This window comes from Diceros bicornis, chromosome 19, assembly GCF_020826845.1.
Source record: "Diceros bicornis minor isolate mBicDic1 chromosome 19, mDicBic1.mat.cur, whole genome shotgun sequence".
NCBI lineage: Eukaryota > Metazoa > Chordata > Mammalia > Perissodactyla > Rhinocerotidae > Diceros > Diceros bicornis.
The window spans coordinates 46,739,871-46,767,629 of NC_080758.1; the positions used below are offsets into that span (position 1 = coordinate 46,739,871).

Genomic DNA, 27,759 nt, shown 5'->3' on the forward strand with positions numbered 1-27,759 from the left:
CCAGAAGATAATGGCCTGGAACTCTCCCTGGTGTTGCTAATCACAATCTGGTTTCCTAATCTGATTCCAATATTTAAATATAATTAATGTTAAATGAAAGTATCTTCATTTACTGAAAGTATCCACTGCTGCTCATTTCAGGATAACTTTTCTTATCTCCCAATACCCCCTCCAGAGACTCCCAGAACAAAAGAAAAGCAAGCCTCTTTGAACAATATTAGGCGCCCCCCCCCTTTTTTTTTGGTGAGGAAGATTGGCCCTGAGCTAATTTACATTGCCAATATTCCTCTTTTTGCTGAGGAAAATTAGCCCTGAGCTAACATCTGTGCCCATCTTCCTCTATTTCGTACGTGGGATGCTGCCACAGCATGGCTTGATGAGTGGTACATAGGTCTGTGCCTGGGATCCGAACTGTGGACCCTGGGCTGCCAAAGCAGAGCACACAAACTTAACTACTATGCCACTGGGCTGGCCCCAATATTAGGCCTTTTGGGAGGATCAGATTATTGTCATTTTTTGTGGGTTCTTTGGGGTTAGGGACGTTAAGTAGGTAATGTATTCTTTATGATCCCACAAAGAGCAAACCACATCCACAGACTGAGTAATAGACCTGCCCACTCAGTCTTCATCCTCCACTGTCAGATCATTTTCAAATGATGACATCAGCACCTGTCTTGGTTTGCATTCCTTCAAAAGCTGACAACAAAGAATTTGGGTGCAAGTAGTTTATTTGGGAGTGCTCCTAAGGAATTAGCTGAGAGAGCAGGGAGGTGAGTTGGGAAAGGGAGAAAAGTCAACAGAGCCCCAAAAAAGCATTTGTCAGCAGGTCACTGTGGGTGACTTGGGTGCAGTCCCACTGGGGCCTTCAGAGGGGCACAACTGGAGTGGTCCCTCTGCCACGTGAGGAAGTTGGGGTGTTTACCCACCAGTTCCTTTCCTTATTATTTGCATAGTCAGCCTGGATTGTTCTTCCAGCCTGTTCCTCAAGCTCCCTTGATCAGAGGATGGCCCAGGCAGAGAGAGTCAGGAGAGCATGAGGGTGGGAAAACTGGGATGTGGGCAGGCCCAACAGCAAGTGAGAGAGTGCCCTTACCGTCCCAGTTTCTTTAGTCTGTTCTCCTTTCTTCGTATGCACACTGTTGCCCTTTACCGAAGCATGTGGGCATGGACAAAGGGAGAGAAAAGGCCAGGCTACACAAGAAGACTGTGACAAGAGGATTTTGTGGCCACCTCTCTTCCTAGGCATTCTTTCAGCTATAAAGAGAACCCCAGGTGTACTGCTCTGCCAAGAAACCTTTGCTGGAAAAAAGATGGCATTTGAGGCCTGTCTTAGCAAAGATTTTGTTTCTACTTTGGGAAAGAGATAAGGTTAAGTTAGTAGTTTTCAAAACGTGGTCTGTGGACCAGCAATCTTCAGCAGCACCTGGGAACCTGTTGGAGATGCAGACTCTCAGGCCCCATCTTGTAAGGATTGAATTGGAAACCGTGGGGCCCAGGGCTCTATGTTTTCACACCCCTCCAGGGGAGTCTGGGAACTGCTGAGTTAGGGTGTAGTGGAGAGAGTCAGTGCTCTGCCATGCCTGATGGGGCCCAGGAAAATCATCCAACGTCTGTGAACCTCAGTTTTCTCGCCTGTGCAATGTGGAAGCACCCCAAAATCTCTCCTCCTACACTGGTGTGAGGGTTAAATCAGGTAATATATGCAGAGCATCTAGAAAGGCCTAGCACTCAATACTTGTTAGACTGACACCTCCCCACTAATTAAATTTGCATATCCAGATCCCTGGTGGGAGCCGAGCATTGTCTTTCAAATAAGGCAAGTGACGGGGAAGATGGGGTCTTCTTAATGTGGAAGATGCTCTCTTCCAAGGACTAGGGATGAACCAGAGGTGTTTCCTGCCAGCAGCTGTGTCTGCTCCTTGTGAGAACTCCTCTGGCAGACATTCCCTTGGAGTTCGCTTAAAATGGCCACTACCTCTGGTTTAATCAGGAGGACCTAGCAAGCAGCCCAACGCTCTATGTTTCTGTTTTGCAAGCTGCTTGACTCCAGAGGAAACTGGAGTTGCACGTTGCCCTCTTCTCTCCCCACCCAGACTGAGGGAAATCCAGATTCCTTGTGGAACAGGGGCTTTCCTGCCCTCAGGGCCTGCATCTGCGGCTCCAACTGCCCATCACTGCCCACTAGGCTGCCAATGGCTGTTCCTTAGGCCTTTTCCTGATATTCGGATGCTGATCATACTTGGGTCTCTATTCTGCCACTAACCTCAAGTTTATCATGTAAGTCTTGGAGGCTCTAAGTGCACCCCACACCCCAAGTCTAGGAGTTCCACTGCATTGAAAAAAGAAACAAGGCCAAGACAAAAATTTCAGTCTTTACTCACGTCTCTCAAATATTTACTGGAATCATATACTTCCTTCATAGAAACTGGTATTAAACTCTACCCTCCTTTCCTGAACACCCCAAACCCCTGGGAGCCTCTCACTTTTCTGTCCCTACACCAACAGTTCTCAAAGTGTTGTTCCTGAACCACAAGCATTTGAGAACTTGTTAGATGTACAAATGCTCAGATCCCACCCCCGACCTACTGCATCAGAAACTCAGAGAATGGGGCCCAGCAATCGGTGTTTTAACAAGCCCTCCAGGGAATCATTCGGTCTTCAATGCCACTAGGTCAATGCCATCTCCACCCTACTGTCCTCACCTTTCTCATATGCAGCCGCACTCCTAAAAAGACGAAGGACACTCAACCTCTCTACCCTCAGCCACACCCCCCAGCCCACCTCAGCTCTGAATCCACTGGTCACTTTCTTTCCTCACTGCAGAGGGAGGATTAAGGCTATAACACCCACCCACTAAATTCTTTTATCCTGGTACAAAGAAACAGAAGTGCCTACAAGCAAACTCAGGGAAGAAAGAGGTGTCAGACTGGCCCCCCTCTTACAGCATGTGACATTGGGTGGAAATTTGGAAGGGGAGACTGGAAACCTGGGCGTGGGGGCCCTTCTGTAAAGGTGCCAGGTAGCCGTCCTTGCTGGGGAATGGGAGCACTTGGAGCCACTGTGTGAGACCCAGATGAGGCACGGCTGGCTACTGAGCACACAGCTTCTGGAAACTGTGTTTATCTCTAACTGTAGTTCCCTGGAGGTAATTCCTTTCAAACGGATAACCAGAATCTTTCCAACATACCAACGCAGTGAGGCACTTGGGCTTGAAAAAAACTACTTTGAATTTCCCTTTTTATTTTGAAAAATGGTGGTGGAGAAAAATGTTGTGAATCAGCTCCCTAGACATAGGGTTAATGTTGAGTAACTCTTTCTATAAGCAACAGATTGCAAAAATTCCAGACTCAATTCTGCACATCAGAGCTACTTGTGGGGGCAGGGGTGGAGGTAGGGGGTAGTTACAAAAATACAGTTTCCTGTGCCCCTATTCCTGGGGTTACAATTCAGTAGGGCTGGGATGGGTCCCAGGAATATGTATTTTTAACAGATTTGCCAGGTAATTCTGACATGCAGCTGGGTTTAGTAACCATTTATGTATACATTTCCTCAAAATTGGCAGTCTTATCTATAAGGAAACCTATTTCCCCCTATAATTGCTCATTGTAACTCACCTGTTTTTATGGGCTTGTTTTCCAAACCACATTTTCTAATCCTCAACAAATCATATAACTTCTAATTCACATCATTACTTCAGGCCTTACTAGACATAATTATTAACTTATTAAACATTACGTGGCTGAAGTCATTACCACATGTTCATAATATTTACATGCTAAATTGGGCCTAGTAGAAAACATTTCACAAAGCTTCATGCTTAAACTATCGCCATTAAGAATGAAGGCCCGAGGAGATAGATCTGCCAAGCATGAGGAAACCTGCCCATATGGTGTTAATAAAGCCTTGCTAACTGCTAGCATTTGCCCAAAATATAAAACCCGTCTTCATCTCCCCCACCAGATGTGATCTCACTCTTTTTTGAATTTCCGTAATGCTTCGTTATTCCAGTCTCAAAGAACTGATTGATTTGTGACTTGTATTTTGCCATTTCTTATGTGTGAAGGCTTTCCAACTAGTCTTTTATAGCTGCCATCTTGGTATGTACAGGTTGTGTATGCTCAATGTATATAAATACATGCTCAAAGTATAAATGTATAATGTTTTTACTTCATATATAGATGAAAACATCATTAATAATTTCCCCTAAGTCATAAAGCAAAACTAAATTTAATTTTAGTTTATTTTACCAGAACTCCCAAATTTTGTTCTTATTCATTCAACAGACATTTCAAACATTACTTTTCATTTTTTCAGTAAGGATTTATGTTCTACTTTTATGCAGAGATACATAAGCTTTTCATCTGAGATCCTGAATCCCCAAACCATCCCTCCAGTCCCTTACCCTGTCAGGTCCCTGGAGAATCCACAGAACACCTGGGTCACGCCACTTGGGTCCAGTGTTGATTCTGGACCCCTTGCCCTGGGACACAAGCCTGGAGTCAGATAGGCATAAGAGATGCTGTTGGACCACTTTCTCCAGGCCCCATCCTGATTCCTGCTGAGGCTTCCATGAGCAGGGGAGCCATGGAAGATGGCACCCAAGAGAAGAGAGAAGTAGGGTCAGGGAGAGAGCTTTTAACGTCTTCCTCCCTCATGAACAGCCGCCCCCTTCTAGAAGTGCTCAGACTCCTTGATCCCACTCCTTGTCTTTGGATCTCTCTCCAGTCTCCCCCTGGAGGTCAGAGTGCGCCATTACTGACAGCCGTGTGGCCACCAATGCAGCTGCTGGGTTATTTTTATGAATGTAATAAACATGAAGTAAGTAGCCAAGGATGCTGTCAAAAAATCTCTTTTGTGATCTAAACACAAAAAATATTGCTGAAGAAAGTTAACAATTTCTCAGGGAAAAACTGGTAGATGCTCTTAGTCTGTTGTATACTTATAATAAATATTTTGTTTTGATTTGTTTTGCCCTATAGTTTTCATTGAATATTGGGTGTTCACATAACTTCTAATTTTAAAACCCCATATTTAGCATTTTATTATTAATTTTGTGACATTATGTGGTATCATTCAGATCGAATTAAATCTAAGTTACTCTTTGACTAGTAAAATATGCAGTTAGGTTAAATACCTATCTTGAGATAGGATTTACTGTCATTTGGCAAATATTTTTGTTATTGTTTTGAGCAATTTAGAAAGCAGAGATTCTAGTAAATTAAATTGTAACATTTAGAATGATGGGGGATAATTATTTTCTCTCTACGTTATCTATTCGTTCAAATAAAAGCATTCATGAAAACAGTTAAGTCACTTGGTTTGGATGCCCTTGCTATGCCAGAAAAAAAGTCAGCAAAAACATAAAAATAAAAAATAATAAGCATTCACCTGGCAGGTTGACAGGTTTTTACCGCCCAGAAGGGTAAGCAACATGAAAAGTTTTATGTTTCTTTTATCACGTTCACCAAACTGGCAAGGTGACCCTCTTTATTTGAAGGATAAGGATGTTTAGACCTAATTTTGTGGCTGTCCTCCCGAAGCATGGCATGAAATGCAATACCTTTTACTTATTTCCCTGGATACTCTAATCCCTCCCTGCTTTACAGTATCTTTGAGCTGTGCCTCCCTTTGTATCCACAGCAACATGAAATCCCTACTGGAATTATCTGCTGCGAAAATGCAGGTGTGCTTGTTTAATGTCTCGGTGGCTTGAGCACTTAACTTGAGCTTTTTGTTTCCACAACGTGGTGACCTTTGGTTTCAGAGCAGAGGGCTCACAGTGATGTTAGGTAGTGTTTATATACATCAAGCCAACACCACTAGATCTGGGAGTCGTGCTTTTCCTGCGGTTCTGCTGTTCCTGCCGTTTCGTCTACTGTATGCCCAAATCCAGGAGGTACCCCGTCACCTGCTGTTCCATTTGCAGGAACTTTTTGAATATTGATAGGTAATCAAATTAAAAGTCTTAAACATTTTATCTTCATATTTCATCCTCAGAAGAGCTAAAATCTATCAGAATTGTGCATTACAGACTTCATGATTTTGGACCAATACTCTTAGATAGTTATAAATTTAAGAAATTAAATATTTGGATGTTTCTAAATCGAATTACAGAGATAACTATCAGTAAAAATATGAGGTTGGAGAAAAAAATGGACACGCTGCTGATAATTTCACATAAAGGCATGAAAGAGGCAGAGAATCTTCAGAGAATAGCAAGGAGGTTGATGTCAGAAGGTTGAGGAGGTTAGGTTAGGGCCCGACAATAAGGGCCTTATATGCCATGCTCATGAATTTTGACTTCATATTTTGCTAGGAAAAATAGTTAACATTCATTGAAAATGTAAAATTCTAAGCATTTTACAGATACTATTTCATTTAATCCTCACAGCAGCCCTATGAGGTGGTAGGTTCTGTTTTTCCCACTTTACAGGCTAGGAAACTGAGCCACAGAGAGGTTAAATAACCTGCCCCAGGTCAAAAATCTAGAAAGTGCCAGAGCCAGGAGTCTGAGGCAATCTGAATCCTGAGCCCACAGTCTTAGCCACTCTGCTCTGCTGCTACCCAAGTGATGAGCAAACTTGGAGACTTTAAAACCAGGAACAAGTGACTGGATATGGTGACCAACTGTGGGAATTGAGAAGGAGAGTAGGAGCCTGGGGTTGGCTCCCAAATTCCTTGCTTGCGAGGTGGTGAGTTGGCATGCCTTTGATGGAGATAAAGGAGGAATGGGATGAGGTTACGAAGACCTTTGTTTGGACACATGTTGAATTTGGGACGCCCGTGGAGCAGTCCCGTTCCCACTGACTGACATTTGGAAATTAGGTTTAGAGCTCAAGAGAAAACTGTAGCGTAAATATGTAAGATGAAGTCATGGTGGTAAACAACATCCAGGAAGATGGGTGTGAAGACTGGGAAGCTTGGTGAGGGATAGATGGGCAAAGGAGGAGGAGCTGGTGAAAAAAAGCAGTCATAAAAGAGGACCTTAAGATAGTGTCTCCGACTGCATGTTCTATGGCTGCAGCTCCTGGGTAGGGTCTCCTCCATGGCCCTGGCCATCCATATTTCCTCCATCCTTTCCTCCTTCAGGGTTCATATCAGTAATGGCATCCCTCCCACCAGTGCTAGTCCCTGGATGACTCCCATCCCTTATTGGTTCCTGGAAGCCTGCACACACCTCTGCCTTCATTCAGTCAAACCTGGTGGAGTCAGCTGTCTATTTCCTGCCTGGACCATGATTGATACAAGCATCTTCCCCCATCCCCACCCACCCTTCCTTCATGAGTCAACATGCATAGAGACTTCTAGTTGCCTCCCAGTATTCATTCTGCACTTTGTCCTTGGTAACAGAACCCTGGGTAATGTGGTTCTTAGAAAAACCACTGTGCTTCTCTTTGAAAAAACGCATTTTCCAGCCTCCCTTGCTGCTACATGTGGCCGTGTCACTGAGTTCTGGCAATGTAAGCAGAGAGGTCGTGTAAGACTTTCAGGAAGCCTCCTTAATGGGCAGCCCTTTCTACCCATTCCTCTTTCCTCCTGCCTGTAATGTGAAGGTAGGAAGTGATGCCTGGAGGTCCAGGAGCCACCTTGGACCTGAGGTGACTTCAAGAATGGAAGCAAAGAAGCAGGGCTGTGGCCCCTGTTGACTTCACGGCCCCACCTTATCAGCACCAGACTGGTTACTTGCAGGTTTGTTAAGTACAGTTGTAAGGGATATGTGCTGATATAGGAAAGAAACTTGATGAGGAGACAGGGTTAATGAATCAGGGACACTCTGGTAGATGTGTCTGGAGGTGGCAAGAAGGGACACAGTGGGAAAGAGTTGCCTGGTGGCTGGTCTCTGTTTTCTTTATGACGTGGGAGATGTTCTCACAGAACAGGGGGATAGTAGGGAGAACAAGAAAGGTTAAAGTGGTGGACTCGAAGATTGGATAAAAGACCAGAACAGCCACAATGAAGAATACAAAAGGAATTTGGCTAAGGCTAAAGAAAAGGAATGGAAAGCTGGTTTCTTTATATATAAAAATCCAGAGAATGCTCCCCTTAAATCTTTTGGAGAAATCTTTAATTGTATAATAGGGTAATTCAGGATACTACAATGTGGTAATTTGTCAATTTACACGTCATTCGATCCATGTTGTTAGATAATTCAAATTATTCAGTGCCAGAGGGTTTGTTTTTGTAGTAAAAGATGTAGCAGGATAATTCCTAAGCTCTCTCCTCACATAGAGACATAAGGGCCTGTATAAAACTGTATTATTAGTACAACATAAACCACATTTCCATTACATAGGCTGCAAAGCCAAAATAAATTTTAACCGCATGTGAGTATAAACATGTATTACTATTATTTGCATTTTCCATTAAATGGTAATAAATCAAAGGCCTGTCATCAGTGTGCATTTGCAGACTGGCAGCCATAAGTAGTTGGGGTTAATTGTGACCTTTATTTTATTTGAACATATTCAAAATTTTTATTCTTGTTATTAGAGGATAAGATATGCTCGGTTTTCTTTGTATCAAACAAGAATATTCATTCTTAAATGACACACATCCTTAGAGACTTTAGAGCAAAACCTTTCGTAATATTTAGCTATTTTTAAATGTCAGGTGCAGTTAAGTTTATTACACTGCTGGCCCGGGCCGTCACCCAAAGTCTCCTGCTTTTAGTGGTACTTAACAGATTGTCGGCAAACTGATAGCATTTCCACGTTTGGAAAATTTCCAATCTCCTCCTGGGAAAGGACGGCAGGTGTTTTCCTCTAACTTGGTGAAGGTTTCTTTTTTTTGGCATGTGATTGGTTTAAGGGGAGGTGTGAACTAAGGAGATTTTAGAAAAAAAAATATTTCTCACCATCCTGAAGCCTATGAAAAGATCAGCTCACCCATAACATGTTGCTGACTTAGTTGGAGGGCAGATTTGCAGCAGGAATATTTAATACTCGCGGAGGGTGAGTCTTAAGCATGTAAATTCCTCAGAAGCCGCCATTTACGTGCCCTGGGCGTGCTCCTTCACACTTCCCGCGGGATTGGTTAGAGGGTGGCCTGGGTGTGTGGAGAGGGTGCTGCTTGGGGTTGGAAGACGTGGCTTTCATTTCTGGCCCTGCTGCTTCTGAGCCTCGTGACCGTGAACAAATTACCTACCTTCTCCAACCTTGACTTTCTTCTGTATGAAATACGGATAATAAAACTTGCCTCCCGCTTCACAAATTGTCTGGGAGATTAATCCCTAGGATAATGCCTATGAATGTGCCTTAGGCCCTGGAAAGCCTGATGCAAATGGAAGGCAGTTTTGCTTTTAGAAGGAATCCTCTGGAATTTTCTCCTCTGAGATACTTTGGTTTCCTGATTTGAGTAATTATAAATATCTGAAAGTAATAAAACTAATGTTGACCGATGGGATTGGATGATCTTTGGCTCCTTCTCAACCATGTGGGGTCTGCAGGGCAGTGGAGGCAGCGGTCAGACAAGATGCTGGAGGCCTACAGCCTGGGATCGCACCATCCTCTGGACTTTGCTGAAGGGTCTTGGGCAAATCATTTTCCCTCAGTTCCACATGATAAAATAGGGATGATAATGTTACTGACCTCCTTGAACTGCGGGGAGGACTGAGTGAGGGACATACAGAGGGCTTGGTGTAAGCACCCAGCAAGTTTTAGCTGTGGTGGTTATGATTCCAAGCAGTTTCTTACAAGTCATCTGAAATTCGAACATTGCATTAACTTAGACTCAATTTACCTCCCTCCTCCCAATTTGTGGGTTTTATTTTGTTTTACTTTGAGAAGCAAATTTTTAAAAATTAAATGGTGTCTGCCATCACCGTGTCGTAGCTTTTGGAAGTTTCTACTATTAGCAGTTCCAGCGCCATCCTCCTCTTTTCATTTGAATGGTTGGTTCTTTTGAAGGTTTGTGCAAAAGGAGTTGCTAGGTTGAAAGAAAAATTCAACAATTGGATGACATGTGAAATCAGGTTAAGTTGAATTATAATCATCTTTCACCGACCTATGCTTTACCTCTTGGTGTTTTGTTTTGTGTCTTTCTCCTTAGTTCTCACCTGAGGTTTAGTAATCTCACCCTGATTTCAACCCATGGACTCCCGGGAAAGAAACTTCTGGGCGCTGAACAAAGGAGGTTCTTGGCAAGCGAGTATGAATTCTATTTGCTTTTTCATTCCGAGCCCTAAATGTCCTAATTTGTGTGCAGCCACTTAATAGTAGGTTTCAGATGGGAAGGGGAAAAGGGCTTTTCCCTTTTTCCAGGGCTTTTCTCCTGGAGTTCAGACGTCACTCAGGGGGTCCAAGTACAAACCTGTGAACAAGTGAACAGCAGAGGTGGGCTGCCTTTTCATATTTGTGGGAAGATGGCTGCTCTGTTCCAAACAACTCGGGTGGGGCCTGCTGACCCAGCCATTCCGGCATTGAGGTTCTGAGTGACACTACAGGGCAGGAGAGCGTGGTGACTGTATTTGCATCAGCCTAGGCAACTCACCCAAGGTTCAGAGTTGGAAGGTGAAGGTGGGGCACCTCACTGGGGTATGGGTCTCACACCTCCCTGGCCATTTGTAGTCAGGGGCTGATCAGGCAGAGACCTTCTGTGCCAGTCCAGGCAAGCTTTATTGTTTCTATCCCAATAGAATCACTGTTTGACAACATCCATTCTAGAAAATGCCATTTGATTATCATGCAGCTTCCATTAATTTTAATTTCCTATAGCAAAACATGGGTACAAGAATGATTAGGCTCCCTGCCCCTAGAAACAATGCCCCAATTTTTCCAACAAGGAGGAAGGAAATTGTTCCCTCTCAGGGGGTTCATTTTCGAATCCATGAAGAAGGGATCCTCTTCCGTCTGTGAAAAAGACTTACTTTGCCTTCAAACAGTGAGAAGAACTACAGCTTCCTTGCCAGCACAACCAGGCTATTTTTGACCTAATGCTTTTATCAGACTATAAACTATTTTTTTTGAAAGACATCAGCAGAGCGTAGTAAAAACGGCATGGGTTTTGAGCCTGGTGGATGCAGATGCAGATCCTGACCTTACCACAAAGGGGATTTTGTTTCTCTGAGTTTTGGTTTTTTTTTTCACTGTGAAAAGTGTATGATAAGCCAACCTTGCTGGATTTTTTGGTTAAAATTAGTATAACACCAAGTTGTAATCAACACATGTATGTACATCTCCTTCCCTCACTTGCTTTCTTTCTAAGTTACATGATTTCCAGGTAATGTGGAAATTATTGATAAATGTCTTATGAGGCATTTAATTCATTCAGCTTGATAAAGGTTTCTGTCAGCCCCCCATGTTAGGTGTGTTATAGGAAAGGAGTCATACTGCATAAACTCCTTAACCGTCTAGAACTTCTCTGTCCAATGTAGTGGCTACTAACCACATGTGGCTATTTAAGTTTAAATTAATTAGAGTTAAACGAGATTAAAAATTCAGCTCCTCAGTTACATTAGCCATATTTTAAGTGCTCAATAGCCACATGTGGCTAGTAGTTACCATATCAGACAGGACAGCTACAGAACATTTCCATCATCAGAATGTTCTGGAATGCTCCAACCTAAAATCCATCCCTGTCCACTTACTTCTCTGACCTCACCTTTTGTTATTTTTGTCCTTGTTCTCTCTGCTTTAGCCACACCAGCCTTCTTAATGTCCCGAAAACACAACAGGCAAGTGCCCACCTGGGGTCTTTGCTTTTCTCTCTTCAAGTCTTTGCTTAAATATCAACTTTTCAGTGAGACCTACCCTGACCACCTACTCATTTGTAACCAATACTCCAACACACTGCAGTCCTCCTTACTCTGCTCGATGTTTTTCTTGCTACTGAAATCCTTCTACATATTATATAATTTGCCTTTTTACATTGTGTTTGTTCTTCATGTTCTGATGCCTTCAGCTATAATGTAAACTCTACAAGGGCAGGAATTTTTTCCCTTTTTGTTCAGGGATGTGTCCCCAGCGTCTGGGACAGTGCTCGCACACAGCAAGTGCTCAGTAAATAAGGTCGAATAGATGAAAGTTACCTCCAAAAGTACCCGCAGCAGTTCTCTCAGTCAGGTTATGGACAGGGGCTGAGTGACACAGCCAGAGGCCTCTGCTGGGTAACTGCGTGTCATCATAATTCTTAGAAACCACAAATTGAAATAGAAACAGGATATTGCTTCTCAGATTGTCCTCACACCCCAATAGAGGAAATTATCTCTGGTCATGGAGTTTAAAAATAACAAGTGCATTGACATCCATAAATTTAATAATTTAAATTCCTCATTCTAAATACAAATTCTGAACTTTTCCCTAACCAGTGTTTTGATTTATTATTGTTGTCACTAGTTTTTGAATAGCCAGTTTTTGTCTTCTTTCCCCGGCCCTGTCCAGTGTGTGGTAGAGGTGCTAATGACATGTCTGGGATACAGCAGAGAGGAAGGCAGTGGGAGGGGAGGAGAGACAGGAAGCAGGAGAAATCCACTAATTGGACAATCAACCTTGAATAACTGAAAGTTAATTGTGATGCTCCTTCTTCTAAGAGCGTCACAATAAATCCTTTATGAAAATATCTGAGGTTCTTTCCAGTTCTGAAGGGTTCTGAGTCCATGAAGTACAGGTCTCCACCAGACTTACAGTTGTTCCCTGGAGTTTGCCTCTGATTTTGCACCTGAAGCTCTCGGCTAAGTCTTCTGGCCACTAGTGTGGGGGCACTGCAACTTTGTACAAGCTTGCCACTCTTCCCATACATCCTCTTCTAGAAATTTATCCATCCTGCATTTCTGATTTTTTCTCCTTATTACGTGTCTCTAGAATGTTCTGTGAAGACAACCTTTCACATTATTTTTGAGTTAGTATCAAGCTCACTTGAGAAACATGAAGTTTCATTGATGTTCCTTCTTTGGTTCCTTCTGTCTTTTCCAGAAAACCCTAGTGGAGATATTTCTCTTGTCACCAAGCCATGAGACAGTCTCTGCCATGTTAGAATTGTAATGCTCATTAATCTGCTTAGGAAATAATTTTGGGAAAATATCACTTACGGTCTCCAAGGTCTAGTTTCACCTGCCTGATGGGTAAATTCTGGCCTGAAGATCCAGAATGGATAGTAATATCCAGAACAGATAGCAATCACCTACACAGTGATATTTTAAACTGAGAAATGTCAATCAATGTAGTAACAGACTGTAAAAGCAAGCACCCCACGTTCTTCAGTGCTTCCTCAGGTTCCTAAAAAAACAAGTGTTCCCAACTGCCAATTCTCACTGGACAGAGCTTCAGATTTTAACTCTGAAATATGTGTTCTGACGTTATCAACACTACCGTCCTACTGTCATTAAAAATAACATTGTCTTAGCCTTCCCCAAATTTCCCCTGAGAACTTTTATCTTTGAGCAAATCCTCCTAAGACTAATCCCTGTGCACTAACTATATTTAATTTTTCCTCATCTTGGACGACTGATAGTACTATTCCTATTATGAAGAGACCATGTAGCAAATAAGAACAGTCCTTTGTGGGTCTCTCATGAATGTACAAAATCAATGAAGTTTCCTGTTTTCCTGTAAAGCTACCAAAATGATTTTTTAAAAGGGAATTTCATCTCACTATCTATGATTTTCCTGTGACAGCCCAGCCCCTGATTTTCTTTTCTTATTAAGAAGAAATTTTCTTGTTTTTAAGTGTCGTTTCATGGAGAGATACAAAGCCCATAGCTCCCTTCTCTTTCACAGGCCCCGTAACGGGGTCTAATGTGCATCCATTACTAGGATTCTTTTTGTGTAGAGAGAGCATACTCATGTGTGGATCAAAAAGAAAAAACATTCTCCCATTACCACTTCAGAATCCTGTTTGCCTCCAAGGAGGGTAAACAGGATTATGTATCATTAATATTATTTAGAATAATACCCTTCACATATGCATCCCACTTGACAAGACAGCATCCCTTACAATCTTATGTTCATCCCTTACAATGATCGAGGCAGGAAGGGAGGGATAACTATCCCATGTTGAGAGGGGAGGAAACTGAAGTATCAGAAGGGGACGCAGAGTCCTCAGGGCCCAGTCTCATGCTAACAGGGCAGGGACACAGACCATGGCACGGCGCACCCTAGGTTTCAAGGAAACCCTCACTGTTCTGCCACCCTACACTCAGTCTTCAGAACAGGGTCATTCAAAGGTCATGTACGTGAGGCCAGACTTCTCAGAAAATTTTGGAAACAACCCTCACAAAACTCTTTACATACATCCAAAGCCACAAGAAGCCCACTTTTCTCACATTACAGTATTGTGTTCATACTCAGATGGGACCCAGAGAAGAAAACCCATTCACTCTGGACCTGCTTTTAATAGAAGTCCTGGTTCTCCATAAATCACCTTTGCCCTGCAGAGTGAATCCCAAAAGTCTCCAGAGATTGTACTTGCTGCAAACATAATTCCCAAATTGCTATCTTCTCTAAATAAAATATATTTTGTTGTTTTGGCACAAATCCATACACTAATTCTAAGAATGAGTCATTTATTGAAAGTGTTAGCAAATAGGAAGGGTTCTCCATATTCAGGAACTTGACCTCTGCCTTTGGGTATCTTCAGCGATGCCCCTTTCTTCTTCCTCATTCCTTTTGATTCAGGGGTCAATATGACAATTCAACAGCTAAAGTAAATTTACACCCACCATGAAATAGAAGCAGAAGAAGAGTATATATTAGTAATCATTAATACACGCACACAGACACACACACACACACCCTCCCTGCTGTGAACTGGCCTGCACCAGCCGAAACAATTTAGTTTTAATGGGAAGATGTCAATTTGTGACTAAGTGTCTCATAACAAAAAATCTCCTAGTACCTAGCCTCGTTCCTGGTAAACTCACAGCGAGAGCAGACTGGGCCCACCAGGGAACTTGAACCAGCTCACCAGATGTCTAATTAATGCCCGCTGTCAGCTGCTCCAATGTCACTGATGGAGCTTCTCTCTCCGCAGCCACTGCTTTAATGATAAAGATCACGCGCTGATGTCGCTGTGCTCCTGGGTCAGTGTGGTGGTTGGTAGAGTGACTGCCATAGACCGAGCAGCCAAGCATGTCGTCGTTTGCAAGGAAGACATTGTGCTCTACGACCACCTCATCCTCTGCACCGGGCAGCAGTACCAGGTGAGGCCACACACAGAGATCTTGCTGACTAACCGTTAATGTCTTTACCGGGGCACACGCATTCGGGGTAGAAAGCCTGCCTTCTCGCCCAGACAGCTGCTGCTCTGTATTCGTAAAAGTGCCCTGCAAGGCCTGTGCACATGGCCAGAATTGTGTCCGAAAACCCTCAGGGAAACCCATTCCAAGAAAAACATTCTGCTCAAGGATAAAAATCACAGCAAGTTGGAGAAATGTCATTCTTTAAGCTGTGGTCCAAAAGTCTCACACTTACTGCTCACCAGAGCAGAATCCAGACACAACCCGGCATGCATTTGTGGTAAATTAATTTATGCCTCAAGAAGCTAACATTTGGCGTGGTGATGGGCTCATGCAAAAGTATTTCAAACATGCGCACCTTCTGTCAACCCTTATTTTATTTTGTCTCTCAGTTATAAAACTAGGAAATGTGGCTGATTACCCAGTGACCATGCTTTCCATTTTGATTAAATTCGCAACCGCATTTGAAGAAAGCATTGCTGGATGCAGCTGAAGCTGTTCAGTGTCTTGGGGCAGCAAATTTTAATAGTCTCCCTTTGCAATACACATGAGCATTTCGTGTGGTCCACAAAAATAGGGCATCTCTTTAATGAAATGAGATTTACCTTGTAAGTCTAGGGTGGGGTCTTTTAATTACATTTCTCCCAGGAACCTGGATAGGCCTCCCTGTGGTGGGTTTGTTCCTGATGAGTATGGAGTAATCCACCCCCATCCCAGGCTCTGCCATGTTTTATCTGGTACTGTCTTACTGAGGCCATCTCGTGAATGGTCGTGGATTCGGTTCGGGGGTGTGTGTGCAGGTTTTCTTTTCAATGCTGAGCCAGGAGGAGGCAGCGCATGGTGGGGGGCAGACAGCTGAGCAACTCCACGCATCGCTTACCCAATGTTCTCAGCCATGGCTACACATTGTGATCACCTGGGGCTCTTCTGATACACCCATGCCCAGGCCCAGCCCCCAGACTCTGTTTTAATTATTCTGGGGTGGGGCCCAGTCATCAGTATTTTTTTAAGCTCCTAGATGATTCTACCCTAAGACCAAGAACCACTGACTTGAACTTTCTTGACCTAGAATCTCTCATCTGTACCTTAGAGCAGCACTTCTCAAACTGAAATGTGCACACACATCCCCTGTGTATCTTGTTAAAATGCAGATTCTGAGCAGAGAAGGGGGCATGGCTGAGATACTGCAGTTCTTTTTTTTTGTGAGGAAGATCAGCCCTGAGGTAACATCCATGCTAATCCTCCTCTTTTTGCTGAGGAAGACCAGCTCTGAGCTAACATCTATTGCCAATCCTGCTCCTTTTTTTTTTTTTCTCCCCAAAGCCCCAGTAGATAGTTGTATGTCATAGTTGCACATCCTTCTAGTTGCTGTATGTGGGACGTGGCCTCAGCATGGCTGGAGAAGCAGTGCGTCGGTGTGCGCCCAGGATCCGAACCCGGGCCGCCAGTAGCGGAACGCGCGCACTTAACTGCTAAGCCACGGGGCCAGCCCTGATACTGCAGTTCTAACAAGCTTCCAGGTGAGGCCGATGCTGCCAGTGCATGGACACACGCTGAGTATCGAGGCTGTGATCAGCCTCTGAGTAATTTTTTTTCTTTCTTTCTCCTTCTTCCTCTTCTTCTTCTTTTTTAAAAGAAATCAAATTCTTAAAGTGTAGAAAAGCATTTTTTTTCCTAGTTAAAGAATAAACATAAACTGGAGAAATATCTTTATTTTGATACTGAAGTATTCCTCTTTTTAAAACATTAAACCAGAAGAAAACACCACCCACCTCTTCAGCTTGTTCCCCCTTCACCTGCCCCACCGAGTGAGGCTGCTGCCTGCAACCACAGACTTTGGAAAATGTGAGTGGTAGCCCCGGCCAGCTGTCCAGAGACTCGGGCGTCAGCCCGTGTGTGTCCAGCTGCCCCTGCAGCTTTAGTCTGTGGCACATTAAGCTCTTGCCCTTTTTACAATGGGAAAAACGAAATGAAGAAGCGATAAAGGGTGTTCCAATTTAATTTTTCCAGAAGGACATGAAAATTAAAAGGTACATAAAGTGATATAAAAAAAGGCAGCTGAATTCACTGGGGAGCTTCCAGTTTTTATTTCTTTTCCTATTTCTTTCTCCTCAACTCTCTCATGGTTCTGTCCCAATTTTGTGATTTTTATTTTAAAAACACAAAATGATGAAAACAAAGCTTAAACTCAAAGCAGGAAGACAACCTGTTATAAAATATAATTACAAACCTTAATTTCTAAAAATGGCATATATTGTTCTAAAATATTATGCAGTATTTTTGATATCCAAATATACATCACTTAATTTTTTATCAGAAAATCCATACACAAGGTAAAACATTAAATTATGCTGCAGGGCTACATGTAAGGAAGGCTGGGCTTTACATCCAAGCCCTTCTGTCCAAGGAAAACCACTTTGAGGCAGCAGGGGCAGCTGTTGTTAGTTCTTCATTGGTTACCCCCAGAACTCCAAATGTGTTTATAGAAGTTTTGGTCTATCAACTTCTGACATGATTTATCCAGCTCACTTCCAGTACTCTCTAACTCCCTTCTCCACACTGCCTATCCATTTTGATTATTTTTATTGATGAGCACCCGCTGGTCCTGAAAGTCACTCTGAGATAGCTTGCAAATGAGGTCCCTGAACCACTCTCCATGGCTTGTGGAGAATTGTGGAGATATGGAGAGATGTATGGCCCACACCTGGATTTGCGTCATCTCAAAAAGAGGAAGAATAAAAATTTGTCAACTTAGAGTCACATGAGTCTGGCATTGACCATGAAAAGACTGTGGCAGGGACCCTCAAAGGGATGACACTCACTGGGAGCCGGCAGATGGGGCAAGAACATCCAACCATGGAGGAGAGTGAGCCAGGGACTTTAGTTAAGATGAGCTTGATGTGGGTCAGCAATGTGATGTGGTCTCCACAGAGGTGAATTATGTCTTGGAGGAAATAAGAGCGGGGCATCCAGAACAGTGCAGCCCCAGGCAAGAGCCTGTTACAAACAGGTAGAAAAGAGAGCTGTGTACACCAATGTGCCTCTCTGGTAAGACCTGAGAAAAGTGCTCCCCCTTGTCATTTGACAGCACTTAACACGTAGAGACCTCACTGTGTTTGAAGATGATTAAAGGGGAAAATAACAGCATGAGGTCAAAGAAAAGCAACTTTTAAAACAAGGCTTGTTTGAAAACACAGCTGCAAATTCTGTGACACTTCTCAGATTTGAGAGTCTACATCTCCTACCCTTGAATCTGGGCAGGCTTGTGACTGCCTTGACTGATAGAGTACAAAGGAAGTGATGTAGTGTGACTTCGAGGCTGGGTCAAGGACTATGCAGCATCTCCTTGTTTGTGGGAACAGTGGCTCCTGGAGCCCTGAGTTGCCACATAAGAAGTCCAGATACCCTATAATCACAGTGCTTGAGATGCCAACATGGGTTCTCCAGTTGACAGTTCCAGCTGAGCCCAGCCTTCCAACTACCCCTGCCAAGGCTCCAGATGTGATGAAGCCATCTTGGACCCTCCAGAGCAGACCATCTACCAGCTGAATGTCACCAAGTTACCTCTACTGATAACACCTGGATTAAAAGAAATACCCAGCCAAACCCTACCGAAATTTCTGACCCACAAAATCATGAAAATGAATAAAATGATGGTTGTTTAAACCACTAAGTTTTGATGTGAGTTCGTTGTACAGCAGGAGGCAATTGGAACAAAAAGATAACATAGACTAAAAGAAAGAGAACAACATCAGGAAAAATTGGAGAAAGAATATACTTTTGAAAATATTCCAAAATGCAGGATTCACACACACACACACACACACACACACACACACACTCTGCAGGAAACTAGTTATCATCCTCAGTACAATTTGATCACTCAGCCTCTGAAATGAGAGCTGAAACCATCTGAAGAGCAGAAGCTGAGCTAAGAAGACCTCAGGATTAGATGAAAAGGGAGATGGGTGAGTAAGAAAGGATTGAAATTTAATCCCCATCAAGAGACAGGACTTCTGCTGTGTAAGGTGTGTGATCTTGAAGACAAAGCACAGTGCTCCTCTGGAGGGCAGAAGCAAAGGGAAAAAGGGTACATTTGGTGCAAGAGATGAGAAGATATGATAGACGTGGAGGCAACATGTAGATAATTGGTTTTCCTGAAGAAGAGATCCAAACAAATGGAATAGAAACAATAAAGATATGCTAGAAGAAAACTTTGCTTACCCAAAAAACGTATTGTCCAATTGACCACATTCCAGACCAAATCAAAGAAAAATGTTCTCAGCTAGTTACATTCTGATGAAATTTTGTTTCTATGAGAATGATAAGAAAAAAAATGACCAAACTTAAGAGAAAAAAACAGATTACTAATCCCCCCCATTCCCCCCCAAAAAAGGCAGGCATCAAAAAATTACCTCTCCAAATTGGCAACAACATAATAATAGTAGAGGATTTTAACACCCCACTTACATCAATGGATAGATCATCTAGACAGAAAGTCAACAAGGAAACATTGGCATTAAATGAAATACTAGACCAGATGGACTTAATAGATATATATAGAACATTCCGTCCAAAAGCAGCAGAATACACATTCTTCTCAAGTGCACATGGAACATTCTCAAAGATAGACTATATGTTGGGAAACAAAATAAGCCTCAATAAATTTGAGAAGACTGAAATCACATCAAGCATCTTTTCCAACCACAATTGTGTGAAACTAAAAATCACCTACAAGAAGGAAGCTGGGAAAGTCACAAATATGTGGAGACTAAACAACATGCTACTGAAGAACTATTGGATCAATGAAGACATCAAAGGAGAAATAAAAAAGTACCTAGAGATAAATGAAAATGAGAATACAATGTGCCAAAATTTATGGGATGCAGCAAAAGTGGTATTAAGAGGGAAGTTTAGTGCAATACAGGCCTATCTCAACAAACAAGAAAAATTTCAATAAACACTCTAACACTATACCTAAAAGAACTAGAAAAAGAAGAACAAACGAAGCCCAAAGTCAGTCAAAGGAAGGAAATAATAAAAAAGAGAGCAGAAATAAATAAAATAGAGACTGGAAACCAATAGAAGGGCTGGCCCGGTGGCTTGGCGGTTAGGTGCGCGCGCTCCGCTACTGGCGGCCTGGGTTCGGATCCTGGGCACGCACTGACGCACTGCTTCTCCGGCCAAGCTGAGGCTGTGTCTCACATACAGCAACTAGAAAGATGTGCAACTATGACATACAACTATCTACTGGGGCTTTGGGGAAGAGAAAAAGGAGGAGGATTGGCAATAGATGTTAGCTCAGAGCCTGTCTTCCTCAGCAAAAAGAGGAGGATTAGTACGGATGTTAGCTCAGGGCTGATCTCCCTCCCAAAAAAAAAAAAAAAACCCAATAGAAAAGATGGATGAAACTAAGAGCTGTTTCTTTGAAAAGATAAACAAAATTGACCACTTTGCTAGACTTAGGAAAAAGAGAGAAGGCTCAAATAAATAAAATCAGAAATGAAAGAGGAGAAATTATAACAGATAACCACAGAAATACAAAATAAGAGAATACTACGAAAAGCTATATGCCAACAAATTGGATAACCTAGAAGAAATGGATAAATTCTTAGAGTCATACAACCTCCCAACACTGAATCAAGAAGAAATAGAGAATCTGAATGGACCAATCACAAGTCAAGAGATTGAAATAGTAATCAAAAACCTCCCCAAAAAATAAAAGTCCAGGACCAGACAGCTTCTCTAGTGAAGTCTACCAAACATTCAAAAAAGATTTAATACCTATCCTTCTCAAACTCTTCCCAAAAAGTGAAGAGGACAGGATGCTTCGTAACTAATTTTAAGAGGCCAGCATTATCCTGATACCAAAACTAGACAAGGACAACACAAAAAAGGAAAATTACAAGCCAATATCAGTGATGAATATTGATGCAAAATCCTCAACAAAATATTAGCAAATTGAATACAATAATACAAGTGGGATTTATTCCAGGGATGCAAGGATGGTTCAACATCTGCAAATCAATCAGTGTGATACACCACATTAACAAGATGAGGAATAAAAATCACCGGATCATCACAATAGATGCAGAGAAAGTATTTAACAAGATTCAACATCCATTTATGATAAAAACTCTCAATAAAATGGATATAGAAGGAAAATACCTCAACATAATAAAGACTGTATATGATAAACCCACAGCTGACATCATACTCAATGATGAAAAACTGAAAGCTATTCCTCTAAGAATAGTAGGAACAAGACAAGGATGCCCACTCTTGCCACTTTTATTCATCATATTATTGGAAGTCCTAGCCAGAGCAGTTAGGCAAGAAAAAGAAATAAAAGGGATCCAAATTGTAAAGGAAGAAGTAAAACTGTTGCTATTTGTGGATGGCATGATTCTATATTTAGAAAACCCTAAAGAATCCACAAAAAAACTATTAGAAATAATAAATGAATACGGCAAAGTTGTAGGATACAAAATCAACATGCAAAAATCAGTTGCATTTCTATACACTCTAACAACGAACTAACAGAAAGAGAAATCAAGAATACAATCCCATTTACAATCTCAACAATAAGAATAAAATACCTAGGAATAAATTTAACTAAGGAGGTGAAAGACATTTACACTGCAAACTATAAGGCATTATTGAAGGAAATCAAAGAAGACATAAAGAAATGGAAAGATAGTCCGTGCTCATGGATTGGAAGAATAAACATAGTTAAAATGTCCATATTACCTAAAGCAATCTACAGATTCAATGCAATCCCAATCAGAATCCCAATGGCATTTTTCATGGAAATAGAGCAAAGAATCCTAAAATTTATCTGGAACAACAAAAGACCCCGAATAGCCAAAGCAATCCTGAGAAAAAAGAACAAAGTTGGAGACATCATACTTCCTGAATTCAAAATATACTATAGGGCCAGGCTGCTGTTAAGTTCAGCTTAAGTCTGCTTCAGCAGCCTGGGTTTGGTTCCTACCCAATAGATATCAGTGGCCATGCTGTGGCAGCAGCTCACATACAAAAAGAGGAAGATTGGCACCAGATGTTAGCTCAGGGTGAATCTTCCTTAGCAAAAAAAAATATATATATATATACTACAAAGCTATAGTAATCAAAACAGCATGGTACTAGCAGATAAAACAGACACACAGATAAATGGAACAGAATTGAGAGCCCAGAAATAAACCCACACAACTATGGACAGCTAATTTTTGACAAAAGAGCCAAGAACATACAATGGAGAAAGGAAAGTCTCTTCAATAAATGGTGCTGGGAAAACTGGACTGGCACATGCCAAGGAATAAAAGTAGACCATTATCTTACACCATACACAAAAATTAACTCAAAATGGATTAAAAACTTGAATGTAAGATCTGAAACCATAAAACTCCTAGAAGAAAATGTAGGCAGTACACTCTTTGACATCAGTCTTAGCAGTATCTTTCTGAATACCATGTCTCCTCACGCAAGGGAAACAAAAGAAAAAATAAACAAATGAGACTATGTTAGACTAAAAAGCTTCTGTACGGCAAAGGAAACCATCAACAAAATGAAAAGACAACCCACCAACTGGGAGAAAATATTTGCAAATCATATATCCAATAAGGGGTTAATTTCCAAAATATGTAAAGAACTCATTTAACTCAACAACAAAAAACAACCAACCTGATCAAAAAATGGGCAGAGGATATGAACAGATTTTTCCAAAGAAGATTTACACATGAAAATTGGTACATAAAAAGGCACATGAAAAGATGTTCAATATCACTAATTATTAGGGAAATGCCATTCAAAGCTACAAGGAGATATCACCTGACACCCATCAGAATAGCTATTATTAAAAAGACAAGAAGTAAGTGTTGGAGAGGATGTAGAGAAAAGGGAATCCTCACACACTGCTGGCGGTAAAGTAAATTGGTGCAGCCACTATGGAAAACAGTATGGAGAGTTCTGAAAAAATTAAAAATAGAAATACCATATGATTCAGCTATTCCACTTCTGGATATTTATCCAAAGAACACAAAAACACTAATTTGAAAAGATACATGCACCCCTATGTTCATTGCAGCATTTTTCACAGTAGCCAAGACTTGGAAACAACTCAAGTGCCCATCAACGGATGAATGGACAAAGATGATGTGGTATATATATACAATGGAATACTACTCAGCCATAAAAAAGACAAAATCACGCCATTTGTGACAAAATGGATGGACCTTGAGGGTATTATGCTAAGCAAAATAAGTCAGACAGAGAAAGACAAATACCGTGTGATTTCACTCATATGTGGATAATAAACAAACACATAGATATGGAGAAAGGACTGGTGGTTACCAGAGCAGGAGGGGGTATGGGGGAGGATGAAAAGGGTAAAAGGGCACATATATGTGGTGATGGATAGAATCTAGACTTTTGGTGGTGAACACAATGCAGTCTCTACAAGAGTCGAAACATAGTGATGTACCCCTGAAATTTATACAATGTTATAAACCATTGTGACCTCAATAAAAAAAAAAAAGAACTAGAAAATGAAAAAAAAAATTACCTGTCTATCATTAAATGGCATAAGAAAATAAAACTAGCCACACAGAATTTTGAAGAAAATGTGGCAATTCAATAATTATGTGCCCATCTAAGTCTCTCCTAGTTAAGGAGAGCAAAAAGCCATTCTTTACAAGCAAGGCCTCAGAAAAATGATCTCCTGTGTTCTTTAGTATGTATTCTGAATAACTGAGACAGAAAAGAAAATTTCTCAATAGTATAAAAGGACAAATGTCAAGCACCACAAACAATTTAAAAGGTAATCTAAATCCTTTTTGTAAATCTGAGAATAAATGCAAAATGGGCAATAATGAATCTTAATTTAAGTAATCTAATCAAGACCAAGTTGTTGGAAATAGGGTGAGAGGTGGCCAGGGACGAATACGAAGTGTCTTAAATGGGGAAACCCAAAGGCAATGTTTCAGTCTTGACTCATATATTTAGAAGAAATAAGGTAAAGGATGGTTTTGAACAGCATAAATGAATTCACCTTCCAAACAGCGGGCAAGATAAAACAGAAGAAAATGTCCTTTGTGTAACCAAAGGGAAGAAAACAAAGGAAACAGCCACAGTGCTTACACAGGAAAGTTTAAACTGGAATGGCATAGGGAAAAATACAACACTTTAAACAGTGAATGTTATGATGTTAAACTGTCCTGTTATAAGACCAAGCCTCTGTTTTTACACAGAATTCAAAATGCAAGAGAAATACCAAAGCAAAATGACACCCAAAGTTTAAAAATGAAGAGAGAGTTAAAAGTGCCCCAGCAAAAGGTATCAAGCAAATTCAAACAGCTATTGGAAGCAGCAGCAATGTTAGTATCCAGAAAAGCAGAATTAATTGGAGAAAGAAAAGCTTTAATGTCGACAAAGGGTAAAATTTGTGACGACAGTATAGAAGTCATGAGCTCGTACATGCTGAATGTGATTATGTCAAAGAATATGTCACAAAAACAGAAGCACACCTGGAATATTACGTTCATTTCCTGGTCACATTTAAGAGGGAAAAGAACAAGCTGACGCACATCCAGAGACCCAGAGTCACCCCAGATGTTTAGCCAGAGGAGTGCGGATTCAGCACGGCTGTCCTCAAATACTTGAAGGGTTTTCATATAAAAAACGAATTAAACACGTGCATCATGGCCCTGGGAAGCAGATTTAGGACAGACCACCAGCAGCGATGGGAATACAGTGCTTACTCATCCTAAGTAACAACTGCCTAAGAGTCTCCTGCTAAAGGGAATATCCAGCCGCAGGAGACAGCCAGCACGCCACCACGGAGGACCTCGTGAGGGCGGTAGGAACACCTGACAGAGGTCGAGTGATTGCCATGTACCACATGTGTGTTAACTGATGTAATCCTTGAGGGAACTCTGAAGTCCATGCTGCTGTCCCATTTTATAGATGAGGGAACCAAGGTGCAGTGAAGCGGAGGTAATTTGTCCAAAGTCAGACAATGACATAGTGACAGACTGGGATTTGAACCCAGGTGGTCTGGCTCCGAGCATGAGTTCTTCACCACTGTCTCTGTCTCTCTCCTCTCTCCCTTCCTCCTTCTCTCCCTCACTCTCTCATAGATGTGGTCCAGGGATAACACTTGATGGCTCTCAAAAGTCTTTACAGTGCAGAAATTCTGGAATTTACTGTTTACAGCTAGAGTCAAATAAGCAGTTCCAAAAAAAAAAAAGTTTCTTTCTTTCTCTCATTAAAAATATCTGGAGGTAAGCAACTCAGGTCTGGTAAGGTGGCTCCCTGGTATAATCAGGAACCCAGGCCCTTATATCTTTTTTCCCTCCATCTTTAATATGTGGTTTCCATCCTCAACATCTTGAGATGGCGGCTGTGGCCCCAGCTATTCCATGTGCAACAGGAAGGAGAAAGGGCTAGAGCAAAATGACTTTTCACGTTGCCCCACTCAAGGACTCCAGCTTATATCTCTTGACCACCTCTTAGGTCATGAGTTGGGAAATGCAGTTTTTCAACCAGGCCTATTTCCCAGGAGTCTGTTAGTAAGAAAGAAAGGGAGACAGGATGTTGGGTAGGCTGCCAGCAGTCCCTGCCACCCTAAGTTATTAACTTGCTGAGAGGAATGGGGTGGCCAAGGGGCTCCCACCAGCCAGTGATGCTGGCACTGTTCAATAGCGAATCATCTGATGGAATGGTGAAAAGTTGTCTGCTACTCTCCAGTCACAGGTTAGAGAACTCTCTAGTTTATATAGCCAGCACTGATGATGCTTCTTCATTAAATATTACTCACGCCCTCCTATTAAACTTTATTCCCTCCCTTACTTCAATGACATAATATGAATTTTTTTCCAAAGATCCTTTTTGATTTATTGAGTTCAGCTAAACTCTGTGTGGACAAATAAATTGGCCTTGGGATTTAAAATCCTAGCTTCAGTTTTGCCTATTCTGTGAAAATGCTGTTGTGTGAAAATGAAAAGTACATTATCCCATTAAATTTCCTTTAATTTCTCCAATTCTTTATAGTTTAGAAGTGTGCAAAAATAATGCCACGCATTTGAGTACACAAGAATTATATGGGTTATCAGAATGCAATTACATTTCAGGATTGTAATAAGCTAATTTTCATTTTGGACCTTGTTTTTTCTCCCCTCTCTTCCTTGTTTTTTTTTTTTTTTTTCCATCTAAATACCCACTGTTTGGAATGATAACTCACTGAAAGTTTTATAAGTTGAATAGCTCTCAATTTGTTCTTCATCCATGGCATTTTCTGCCAAGGATTTTTCCTGATTCATTAAAGCATGACCTGTTAAACTAGTATAATGTTACCCTAATTTTATTTTCTTTTTTACTACAATGCTCATTGTAGTTCCGGTGAGGTTTCAAACCTGCAAAGCACAGTGTTCAATATTGTGCACTTTAAATCATTCACCAGAGCCCTCAGTCTTCTGCTTTATAATAACTATAGATATAAAAATATCAAAATTTTAGTGTGATGTTGCTAAACAAATTATATTGCTAATAAGAAAATTTTACCTCCACAATTTTAGTTGCAGTAAGTGACCACTACTTGTTGAGTTGTTCCTTTTTCTAAATATAATTTTACTGCAGCCTCTTCATGGAGAAAGGATATTCAACTTTAAAAATTGATTCTTTTTTTTTTTATTATTTAATCCAGTTTGAAATTGAATTAAATATATCACAGTAATGTACCAAGGCTTTACCATTTCCATTGAGAAAAGATATAACCAAAAAGTTTCCTAAATGTCATCTGGGGTTTAGTGAAGCCCCATTTGTTCAAGCACCAGCCAGCATTCATAGCCACTCAGTATAACAAGGCATTTTCTGTGTTTGTCAAGGGAGAATTTCTCTGCACCCCTTTTAGTTTCTACTGCAAGTGAATGTTTTGCCCATGATCCCTGTAGAACAATCCCTGCCTCACAGCCTGTAGGCTTACACCACGACTACGTAGGACAGCCAGTGCAGGCCCTCTAACAGAGGCTTCATGGTGCCTTTAAGTCTTGCTCCCAGTGCCAGCCTCATTATTTTCCACATCATCTCCATCTGGCCACCACATGAAAACTGGAGGGGCAAAGTGGTGGCCCATTGGGCAAACTCACGCCACTGTGCTGTTTAACTTGACTTTCACAATGGTGTTTGCTGATTCTAATTTGAACCAGAATAATGCAAAAATCAAGTGTCCACATAAAAAACCAAGTATCTGGCATTTCTTGAGAAATCAGATCTGGCCACACTGAACCCATACTCTACCCTGGCACCAACTAGATGGAGTTGAGTCATGCTGAACTCTCTGGCCAGGGCATGGGTCTTCCAGTTTGCCGCAGTGTCCTTGACACCAAGGATGAGAGTCAGCCATCATCCTTTATTGTGTTTTCACTGTTGCTTTCCCTATAGTAAAGGAAACTGTTTCCACTCCTGTCTGTGTCAAAAATGAGAGAACAGAAGTTATACTGGGAGGGTTCTGTGTTGAGAGAAAGAGAGAGAGGGATTGAGATAGGGAGGGAGAGAGACAGAGACTATTTCTCTGACAAAGTGAGGACTAATAC

General features: G+C 41.5%; 1 protein-coding gene across 1 annotated transcript in view; it reads left to right on the forward strand.

Moving 5' to 3' along the window:
* CFAP61 (cilia and flagella associated protein 61) overlaps positions 1 to 27,759 on the forward strand; it is a 286,840-nt gene that overhangs the window by 171,605 nt on the left and 87,476 nt on the right. Inside the window, exons 18-19 of the mRNA XM_058563317.1 lie at positions 10,048 to 10,146; positions 14,965 to 15,133. Coding sequence (XP_058419300.1) covers positions 10,048 to 10,146; positions 14,965 to 15,133 — 268 coding nt within the window. The remainder of the gene's footprint in view (positions 1 to 10,047; positions 10,147 to 14,964; positions 15,134 to 27,759) is intronic.